The sequence below is a fragment of the Pezoporus occidentalis genome, unplaced genomic scaffold (genome assembly GCF_034315485.1).
Source record: "Pezoporus occidentalis ecotype Australia unplaced genomic scaffold, CSIRO_AGI_Poc_V1 ctg283, whole genome shotgun sequence".
Taxonomy (NCBI): Eukaryota; Metazoa; Chordata; class Aves; order Psittaciformes; family Psittacidae; genus Pezoporus; species Pezoporus occidentalis.
This window is the reverse complement of record NW_026914752.1, coordinates 346,065-356,324: the sequence shown is the minus strand read 5'-3', so window position 1 is coordinate 356,324 and position 10,260 is coordinate 346,065. Positions and strand designations below refer to the sequence as shown.

At 59.7% G+C, this 10,260-nt stretch overlaps 3 protein-coding genes across 3 annotated transcripts in view; 2 read left to right on the top strand and 1 right to left on the bottom strand.

The window, feature by feature from the left end:
- TSC22D3 (TSC22 domain family member 3) overlaps positions 1–10,260 on the top strand; it is a 235,093-nt gene that overhangs the window by 45,251 nt on the left and 179,582 nt on the right. The gene's annotated exons all lie outside the window — the stretch shown is intronic.
- Positions 657–5,267, top strand: ERCC6L (ERCC excision repair 6 like, spindle assembly checkpoint helicase). The gene is made up of 2 exons (XM_062625834.1): positions 657–849; positions 1,183–5,267. Exons 1-2 carry the CDS (start codon positions 725–727, stop codon positions 4,985–4,987), a joined length of 3,930 nt encoding a protein of 1,309 aa, XP_062481818.1. The 5' UTR covers positions 657–724; the 3' UTR covers positions 4,988–5,267.
- On the bottom strand, positions 7,186–8,285 carry PIN4 (peptidylprolyl cis/trans isomerase, NIMA-interacting 4). The gene is made up of 4 exons (XM_062625853.1): positions 8,149–8,285; positions 7,983–8,047; positions 7,782–7,901; positions 7,186–7,361 (listed from the first exon to the last, which is right to left on the bottom strand). Exons 1-4 carry the CDS (start codon positions 8,186–8,188, stop codon positions 7,203–7,205), a joined length of 384 nt encoding a protein of 127 aa, XP_062481837.1. The 5' UTR covers positions 8,189–8,285; the 3' UTR covers positions 7,186–7,202.

Genomic DNA, 10,260 nt, shown 5'->3' with positions numbered 1-10,260 from the left:
CGCACGGGCTGAGGGCGCCGGGGAGGAGGGAAGGGCTGGACAGGGCACTCGGAGCAGATGCGGCCGCACTGGGGGCAGGTGCCCACCGCGCTTTCTGCCGCAGCAGCTCCGCGGTTTCCCGGTCCCCCTCGAGGGTCCCCGCCCCCAGCCCGGAGCGGGCTCGGCGGCAGTGCACGAGAAACCGGCCGTTCAGGGACGAGGCGCCCACACGGCCCAAGATCCCCGTCACCGGCCCGGCTCCCGGCGCGACCGGGCCCCACACCACTCCGCCGGGCCAAACGCCCGCGCCCCGCCGCGGCCCGCACTCACCCGCAGCGGCCGCCCCGCCGAGCCAGGCTGAGCACGCAGGGCTCCCGCCGCCCGGCACGCAGCTCCGCGCCGGCCACGCTCTGCGCCGCCGCCCCCCGGCCCCTCGTGCAGCTGCCCGACCCCGGGCAGCCCCCGCCAGACACGGGCAGGCCCCAGGCCGCAGCGCCCGGTTCCATGGATAGAGTCGGGATAGAGTCGGGATGGAGGCGGGATAGAGTCGGGATAGAGTCGGGATGGAGGCGGGATGGAGGCGGGATGGAGTCGGGTAGGGGAGGGCCGGGGCCGGGCCGGGGGCGGGGCGGGCGCGGCGCCGGTAAAAGGACCCCGGGAGCACCACGGCCCCGCCCCGCGCTGTCTCTCCGCCCCGAATCCCCGCCACAAGGGCGCTGATTGGCTTTGCTGGCCACTCATTTGCATGTCACGCGGGGCGCGCAGTGCAGCACGGGAGCGGCCGGCGTTTGAAGCGGGGGGCGGCAGTCAGGGAGGGCGCGCGATGGCGGCCCTGGGCCTAGCTGCGGAGGAGGAAGAGCGGTACCGGGGGTGAGTGGCTGGGGCTGGGGCTGGGGCTGGGGCTGGGGCTGGGGCTGGGGCTGGGGCTGGGGCTGGGGCTGGGGCTGGGGCTGGGGCGGCCCCAGGAACAGCGGTGGTACCGGGCACAACAGCGGTACTGGGGGTAAGCGGCGGGGCCAGTAAGAGTGGTGCCGGGGGAACAGCGGTACCGGGGGAGCGGCGGGGCAGTACCGGGGGCGAGAGGCAGGAACGGGGAGCAGCGGTACCAGGGGTGAGCTGTGGGGCGGGTCGGTGAGCCCGTGGGCGGGGTTGGCGCAGGCAGCGGGCCGGGGCCGGTGCTCACGCTGTGTCTGTCACGGGCAGGTTGGTGACCGGCGCGAAGGCGGCGGCGGGCGATGGGCAGCTGGTGGAAGCACTGCGGCTGTTCCGGCTGGCGGCCGCCATCCGCCCCAGCGGGAAGCTGCAGGGACGCATCCAGCGTGTGGAGGAGGTGCTGGCCGAGATGGTGCAGCGCGGTGAGGAGGAGCCAGAGGAGGATGAAGGCTTTGTGAACGTGTGCGGCAGCGGCTTGCTGATCTATGGGGAGATGCACGAGAAGCTCTTCCAGCACCAGCGGGAAGGCGTCGCCTTCCTGTACCGCCTGCACAGGGAGGGCCGGCCCGGTGGCATCCTGGCAGACGACATGGGCCTGGGCAAGACCATCCAGGTGATTGCCTTCCTGTCAGGCATGTTTGATGCCGAGCTGACGCGGCACGTGCTGCTCATCATGCCCACCACGCTGGTGAGCAGCTGGCTTTCAGAGTTTGCCCGCTGGACACCCGGCCTGCGTGTCAAGGAGTTCCACGGCACCAGCAAGACAGAGCGTGCCAGAAACCTGGAGAGGGTCCAGAGCAAGAACGGCATCGTCATCACGAGCTACCAGATGCTCATCAACAACTGGAAGCAGCTGGCCAGCAGGCATGAGCAAGAGTTCATCTGGGACTATGTCATTCTGGACGAAGCACACAAGATCAAGTGTCCCTCTAACAAGACAACCAAGTGTGTGTATGCAATCCCTGCAAGGCATCGCCTCCTGCTCACTGGCACCCCCTTGCAGAACAACCTGCAGGAAATGTGGTCCCTGTTTGACTTTGCATGCCAAGGCTCCCTCCTGGGGACAGCCAAGACTTTCAAAATGGAGTACGAGAATCCCATTACCAGGGCGAGGGAGAAGGACGCGACTCTAGGTGAGAAAGCGCTGGGGCTAAAGATGTCTGAGAACCTGATGACAATTATAAAGCCCTATTTCCTCAGGAGAACCAAAGAAGATATCAAAACCAGCTGCACCAACAGGCCAGATGTTCCTCTTCCCGAGGGTCCAAGCGAGAACAGTGCCCCCATCATGCCATCTCTCACCAGGAAGAATGACTTTGTGGTGTGGGTGTACTTGGCAGCAGTGCAGGAAGAAATCTACAGGAACTTTCTCTCTCTGGATCATGTAAAAGAAGTGCTGATGACAACGCGATCGCCTCTGGCTGAGCTGACTGTCCTGAAGAAGCTGTGTGACCACCCCAGGCTTCTGCCTGCAAGGGCATGTGTCCAGCTGGGCCTGGAAGAGCAGGAGCCTGCGAGCGAAGCTGGCATGCTTGCAGGCACCAGTAAGATAGACCACCTCTCTGAAGAGACCCTGATTCAGGAGTCCGGAAAACTGCTATTCCTTGTGGGACTTCTGGAAAGACTGCGGGAAGAGGGGCACCAGACACTGGTGTTCTCGCAGTCTAGGAAGATGCTGGATATCATTGAGCATGTCCTGTCCTGCCGGCAGTTCCGGATCATGCGCATCGATGGCACTGTGACCCACCTGCTAGAGAGGGAGAAGCGCATCTCCACCTTCCAGAGGAACAGGGACTACTCCGTGTTCCTGCTCACCACACAGGTTGGTGGCGTTGGCATAACCTTGACGGCAGCCAGCAGAGTGGTGATCTTTGATCCTAGCTGGAACCCAGCCACGGATGCACAGGCTGTAGACAGAGCTTACAGGATCGGGCAGAAAGAGAATGTGGTCATTTACAGGCTGATAACCTGCGGCACGGTGGAGGAGAAGATATACAGGAGACAGGTATTCAAGGACTCATTAATAAGACAGACCACTGGTGACAAAAAGAACCCGTTCCGGTATTTCTCCAAACAGGAACTAAGGGAGCTTTTCACGTTAGAAGATACTCGAACATCTGCAACCCAGATCCAGCTGCAGTCCTTGCATGCCACCCAGAGACAGACTGACCTGCAGCTGGACGAGCACATTGCTTACCTGCACTCCCTGGATATGTTTGGCATTTCTGACCACGACTTGATATACACAAGGGAAACTGCTCACGAGGAGCAGGCTGAGAGTGAAGAAGCCCACCAGTACATTCAGCAGAGGGTACAGAAAGCCCATGAGCTGGTTCAGTTGGAGTCTCAACTTAGAGACCACAGGATGGAGGGTATCAGAAATGATTGTGAACAGATGTGGCAAAGGCCTCTGGAGTTAGTTTCCAAGCCAAAGAAGTTGTCTCCAAGGCTGAACAACATAAATCACACTGTTTCACCACGAGTAGCTGACAAGCACAAACATTACAAAGTTATTGATCTTACAGAGGACATGGAAGTCCAGGCTCTTAATGTCAGCTCCAAAATAACTAATCTGACTATTGAGGACTTGGATGAAGAGAAACCAGCACAAGATATGTCCAGTGTGGATACAGAGCTGCTTAATACCAGCAAGACAGGGAAACAATCCAATACAGAAGAATCTGAACAAAACCTTAACTCGAGCATGATGCCATCTTCACATGGACTTGACAGGGACAGTCAGAGACTCGAGCAGGAGCAGTGTTCCCATATACATGCGGACAGCTTGGCTGAGGCAGGGAAGGACCTGTCTGTGTGTCCCCATCATTCCTCTAACGATCCTGAGAGGTTAAGAGAGGCAGAAATGCCAGGTGAGGTACGTGACCCATGTGATGCCTCGGGGGCAGAGAAGGATGATGCTCCTGAGCTCGCTTGGGCTGCCGCAGTGCCAGACTTAGCCCATGTTACACCAGAGATCCATGCTGGGCTCCAGAAGCCTCGTGTGCTGGAAGCCAGCTTGGAGGAGATGTCTGTGCCTTCTCTCCAGGATCAAGTTGACTTCAATCTGGTCTTGGAAGAGTCTGATGATGGATGCCAAGATGCCTCAACTAGGGAAAGATCAGTTGGATGTGCAGGAGGGGAGGGCTTCCCACAGGAAGCAGGAAGCTTTTGTAAGTCTCCCACCAAAAGATCTCCAGCAAAAGCTTGGCCCAGTGAGAACGGTAACTCTAATGGTAGAGAACCCTGTCATGCAGCTGAAGAAATGCCAAATACCTCCCTGCAAGGAAGTGAAGCATCAGAGGAAAGCAGCGATGACTTTGCTTTTGGTAGGAAAAAAACCTTAAAAAGACTTGTTTCAGACAGTGAGGATGAAGAGCATTCTGTTATGCTCTCGCAGGAAAACCAGCCTGAAAAAAGGCCTTCTCCCTTGAACAGCCCCCTGCACCCATTCCTGGGGGGAATTGGCACATCCACTCCTAAATGTGACAAAGGTATAGCACAAGCTGGTTTTTCTCCCCAGCTGAGCAACAGCGGCAACAGGTCTACTGCTTCCAGGCGGTCTCTGATAAACAAGGTGGTAGATGAGGTGGAGGATATTGGAGAACTCATGGGAACCACTGATGAAGAGGACAGCAATGAGGAGCAGGATGACCTCGTGGAAGACGAAGCTGAAGAGTGCAGTGGGGAATCTGTGGAGCCTGAAGAAGAACCCGCTGGAGAAACGCTTGGTACAGCTGAGAAGTCTTCCCACCTGGACAGCATGTCCTCTGAGCAGCTGGAAGTGGATGACACCGAGTCCTCTCAGGAGGAATCCACTGGCGATGTTGAGCTTCTGTCAGGGGAGCAGATAGAGTACTGCACCCAGGAAAGTGTCCCTGAAACAGAGGTGGGTCAGAGCTCTTCTCCTGCTGCAGGAGATTACAAGACCTTGGTAGACAGTGGGAAAAAACTTCAGGATGATGGAAAGCTACAGGAGGCATTGAACTGTTTCCTGCAAGCTCTTGACATCAAAAGTGGTGATCCTGAAGTTATGCTCATGACTTTAAACCTGTACAGACAGCTAGCCCAGAAATGAAGCAGCTGTTATACCTTTGGTAAGTACAGCTTTAACATTGTCTTGTTAAATGCCTGTCTGAACTACACTGTGATTTGAGACTGAATGCTGCCAAATGCACTTCTTTTGTGGTGGCTGAACAACTTCAGCACCTTCTCCTGCATGAGGAAAAGCCCGAAACCCACTTGTCAGGTGCTGGGGAAGGGGTTTACCTGGGGCATCGCTTCACAGAGATGAAAATGGTTCATGTGTCAGGCTGCTGTCTGGTTATTTAATAAAAACTCCTGTTCTTTATGGCTAACCCTATCTCCAGCTCCCAGCCCTGGCTGCAGCCTCCTGCATATCCTGTCCCTGCCTCTCCCCAGAGGGTGCTGAGGGTGTAGAAACCCTCCTGCTCCAACCCCTGCCAGGCTGCAGTTGCTTTTGAGGGGCGTAGAGGCAGGGGCTGTGGAGGGAATGGACCAGCAGTTGGAGCTGAACTGCTGCAGCTCTCACCTCCTGGTGGTGCTGGGGGAGCCTCAGAGGTGGCTCCAGTCCGATCTTGTTTTCTTCCACCTCCATTTACCTCCAGGCAGTGCAGGCAAAGCCTGTTCTGCACAAAGGCAGCAGGAGAGGGGAGAACTGGTGTTAAAGTTCAGGCTGCTTGTCCTCTAACCCTCTTCCCACATAACACCTCAGCTGTGGTAGATGAACCATCTCTCTGGCACAGTAGCCACAATGATGTGGTTCATAGCTTGGAAACAAGAGAGCTTAGCATCAGAAGAACCTTGCAGTCATTTTCAGAGTGCTCAGCTTGCCTGCCCTGCCCCTCTGCTGTCATGCTGAGGGAAACTCAGCTCATCACTGTGTCTGTCTTCCCTTGGGACAATACAGCACTGAGCTTCAGTGCTTCCTCATGCCACGTACACATTTTGTGCCTACCAGGTCTGGCTGCTGCCCTAAAGAGCAGGGGATACCTTTACACCTTGCTCAGGTCTGAGAGAGGAAACTGGTCTGCTGAATGTGACTCCTTTATACTAGGAGAGATGGCAGACACAAACCACCATGCGGTTCGTACAGGGGATGTGCCAGTGCGCTCCTGCTAAGAGGTAGAACAAAGCTCTGGTAGACTGGAAACAAGCAGTTTATTAATAGAGCATCCCGTAAATGAGACCACATCTGCTCTGGTGCTGGGGAAAGGCCTGGCTGCCTTTTTTAACAGAACACTCGTGAACCAGAGCGCTGCAGTTGTTTGTGGGCTCTCTGAGCTTTCCAGTCCCTTAACAAAACACCCCAAAATAGAGGGAGGAGAAAGACCTGCCCTGGTTTTGGTCTAGCTTCATCTTTATATATCATCTTGGGAAAGGCCTTTTGGTCTTTGGTGTTTTCTCCCAATCTCCAAGCATTCAGACACTGCACGATGCTCACCAGCAAACAAAGCCAGAGTCCACTGCTGGAGCTCTACTTCAGGAAGGGGCTCCCTGCACTGGGATATGGATTGCCAAGATCCAAGAGACCTGCAGGGCTGCCTCATTCACATCAATCACAGAATCCCAGCCTGGTTTGTGTCGAAGAGACCTTAAAGCTCATCCAGTTCCAAACCCTTGCCACAGGCAAGGACACCTCCCACTAGAGCAGCTTGCTCCAAGCCCCTGTGTCCAACCTGGCCTTGAACACTGCCAGGGATGGGGCAGCCACAGCTTCTCTGGGCACCCTGTGCCAGCGCCTCAGCACCCTCCCAGGGAAGAGCTTCTGCCTAAGAGCTCCTCTCAGTCTCCCCTCTGGCAGGTTCAAGCCATTCCCCTTGGCCTGTCCCTACAGGCCCTTGGCCAAAGCCCCTCTCCAGGTTTCCTGCAGCCCCTTTAGGCACTGGAGCTGCTCTCAGGTCTCCCCATAAGGAGCCGCCTTTTCTCCAGGCTGCCCCAGCCCAGCTCTCTCAGCCTGGCTCCACAGCAGAGGTTTTCCAGCCCTTGCAGCATCTCTGTGGCCTCCTCTGGACTCGCTTCAACAGCTCCACATCCCTCTGGTGCTGTTGCCCCAGAGCTGGAACACGACTGCAGAGGGGGGTCCCCTCCCTTGACATGCTGCTCATGCTCTTGGGGTGGAGCCCAGCACATCTAACCTGTGTCCTGCCACAGCAGCAGGATGGGCACTGCCTCCAAACAAGCTGCTGGTAACCACTGGCTTGCTCCAGGGCTGTGGTGTCTGGAAAGCTCTTGGGATTCAAGCAGCCAATACACTCATGGTCATTCACATTTTATTTTCTGCCTTCCACCATGATAATGTGGTACCCAAACTTTGTTTTGACCGGGGGGTCTGTATACACCGGCTTGTCCATGCTGCTCACAGGCAGGGCGAACGCTGCCTCCTGAAATGGTCCCACCATGGAGCCTCTGGTCATCCAGCCCAGGTCTCCCTACAAAAAGGAACCGTGAGGGTTAAGCTTTGAGGCTGTCACTGCAGCAGCAGCAGGCTGGGCAGCAGGGAGGGAGGGGGTGGAAACCTGTCCCAAAACCTGTTCTGGCAGCATCTGTCCCAGCAGCACACACGCTGTGAGGCAGTACAGGGCTGGGAAGAGCTCCTCACCCCGGGCTGCCTCCCAGCCAGCACATCTAAAGTCCTGCTGCCCCGGGGGCTCCTGTGCCTCTGACCTGCTGCAAACAACCATTTATCCCTGAATTAACTCTGTCCCCACCAATGTTTGCTCACGACTGCGCCCGCAGCTGCCGAACCAGCCTCCTGAGCCCCAGCAGCATATTCTGGGGGCACGCAGCCACCGGCGAGCAGAGCAGACCGGGTCCCCGCGGGCCGCAGCCGCCCCCCGGGCTCCCCGTACCCCTTGCCGGGCTTTGTCCTCGCTGTACTGCGAGGCCACCTCGCTGAAGCGCTGCCCAGACTTGAGCTTCTCCATGGCCTCCATGGCTTTGCCGTGCTTCTCACACAGGATGTGCCGGACCTGCGGGGCGAGGGTGCCAAGCGGGGCCGTGAGAGCCGGGCCGGGAGCGGGAAGGGCCCCCCCGGCGGACCCCGCTCTCACCTTCACGGCGTTGCCGCCTCCCTTCGGGCCCTGGGCTTTGGCATCGCTGCTGCCGCCGTCGCCGCCTGTGAACGCAGCTCCCTGAGACCAGCTCGGTGCCCGCGGCCCCCGGTCCCCCGCCGCCCCGGGCCGCCCCGGTCCCACCCCGCCGGTCCCCGCCGCTCACCCTTGGCAGCCTTGCCACCTCCCTTTCCCTTGGGCGCCATGCTGCCGCCACCCGGCCGTGCGAGGCCCCCGGGCTGCCCGCGCCGCGCCGGGACCGGCCGCTTCGGGGCTGCCCCGCGCCCGCAAGACCCCGCGGTAGGGCGGTAGCGGCGGCGCTGGAGGGGTGGAAGGGACCGCGCTGGTGGCCGAGGGGCGTCCTGCGCAGAGCGGCACCGGGACTGAACCCAGCCAGGAGCGGGGTGGGCTCTGCTCACAAGGAGCAAGGGATGGGACAAGAGGAAACGGCCTCAAGTTGCACCAGGGCAGGTTCGGATGGAGCTGAGGAACAATTCCTGCCCCAGAGGGTGCTCAGGCATTGGAACAGGCTGCCCAGGGCAGGGCTGCAGACACCGTCCCTGCAAGGGTTCACACCCCTTGGCAGGGCTGGGAACGGTTGGACTGGAGGAGCTTAAAGGGCTTTTCCAACCTGGGTGATGCTGGGATGCTGCCTTCCCCCAGGACCTCTGTCCATCCCAGCTCCCCACACCATCCCCAGCTCCTCACATCCATCCCAGCTCCCACCCTAGGCTGACCCCAGCACCCCAGGATGACCCCAGCACCCAGCCCTGGGTCGCCCCCCTCCCCGCAGTGTCCCTGCGCTCACACAGAGCCATTGGGGTACTCGGGCACACTGCAGACGCTGTGGGAGGCCCCGCTCCCCCTCCGGTGTCCCATCGAGCCACCCCGGCGGTGTCAGGGTTCACGTTCCCAGCGCCCGGCCCCGCGGCAGGCACAAGAAGCACGCAGAGGCAGCCGTCAGCAGGAGCAGTTTACCAAGCTGGAGCTGGCAGGTGAACAGTACACACCGGGAGCATGGGCCCGCGAGGGGCCGGCGCCGCTGCCCGGGCGCTCCCCAGCACCTCTGCACCCGCAGAGGGAGGAGAGGGTGAATGGTCAGGGACAGCTCCACCGGGAAGAGCCCATTCGAGAACCGGGGATCTGCATCCCACGGCCCAGCCGCCGGCTCGGCAGCCAGGAGCCACCTTCTCCAGACATCCCTTATCTGACAGCGGACAGCCCGCCGGTGCTGGGTTTCTGCAGGGGCAGCCCCCATGTCCCCAGCCCGCTTCGCCGCCGTCCCGTGGCCACCGCCACCACCAGTTTCCTGAGCAGTCATGTGCAAAATGGACCCGTTCCAGAGCTTCCCTCCCCGTTCCCATGCCCCCTCCCAGCACAACAGACCCTGTGCCAGGCTGGGCAGCAGCGGGGCCGGGAGCGGGAGCGGAGCCGGGGCCGGGCAGGGGCTAGAGCAGGGACATCTCATAGCACTTCTTTTCCTTGGGTTTTTCCATTTTTTTCCTGAGTTTCTCAGCCTGGATCTGAATTACAGGCTTAAATCTGCAGCCCCGGAGAGGGCAGGGAGCATGTGCAAGTCATGGGACCGAGGTGAAGGGGAATCAACTGTGAGGGGCGTGGATCCTCCTGGAGGGTCAAATTCAGCCAGGGTGCGTGGATGGGAGTGAACATGGGGCTCTGTTTCCAGGAGGACAGAGACCCCCCAGGCCCAGGCCCTGGCCCTGGCCCCTCGCTCCGGTGCCCCCTGCTCCCCTGGGAGCATCAGGCCACGCTGCGGCCAGCATGGACACATTGGGGAATAAAGCAGAAATTGTTCTAAACGCGCTCAGAGCTGGGGCTGGTGCTTCCCCACAGCCCTGCCCTCCTCCGGTGCCCTGCCCCGGCCTTGCGCCTGATCCTGACCCCTTACCGCGGCCTCTGCTCCCACGTGGAGCCAAGCCAGCGCGAAGCAGCAGGGGTCCAGGGGGATGAATCCCACCCTGCACCTGCTGCTGTGCCCCAGGAAAAGGGCTTGATCTCAGCCGGGGACGTGCAGACCACCTTTCAGCGGTGTTGGCACCATGTCCGCCAGCGCCGCCACAGAATGTGCCCCCTCCTCAGGGTTACCCATGGGAGACTGCTGTAGGGGGTAACCCCAGAGGGACTCCGGGAGTCACCGGAGGTGGCGTCTGGATGGGTCTGGCCAATGGCTTGGTGGCAGCCTCTGTGCTCCGGCGGTGATGTGACCGATGTTTGCAGGCGGTGCTTGTGCTCTGGTGCGATGCATGAGGCACCTGAT

Excerpts from the sequence above, each read along its gene's own strand:
- PIN4 (XM_062625853.1), bottom strand. The coding sequence starts at position 8,188 with ATGGCGCCCAAGGGAAAGGGAGGTGGCAAGGCTGCCAAGG. Across the intron at positions 7,902-7,982 it reads GAGGCGGCAACGCCGTGAAG|GTCCGGCACATCCTGTGTGA; the intron begins GTGAGAGCGGGG and ends CTCGCCCCGCAG. Across the intron at positions 7,362-7,781 it reads AGGACAAAGCCCGGCAAGGG|GGAGACCTGGGCTGGATGAC; the intron begins GTACGGGGAGCC and ends TCCTTTTTGTAG.
- ERCC6L (XM_062625834.1), top strand. The coding sequence starts at position 725 with ATGTCACGCGGGGCGCGCAGTGCAGCACGGGAGCGGCCGGCGTTTGAA. Across the intron at positions 850-1,182 it reads GAGGAAGAGCGGTACCGGGG|GTTGGTGACCGGCGCGAAGG; the intron begins GTGAGTGGCTGG and ends TGTCACGGGCAG.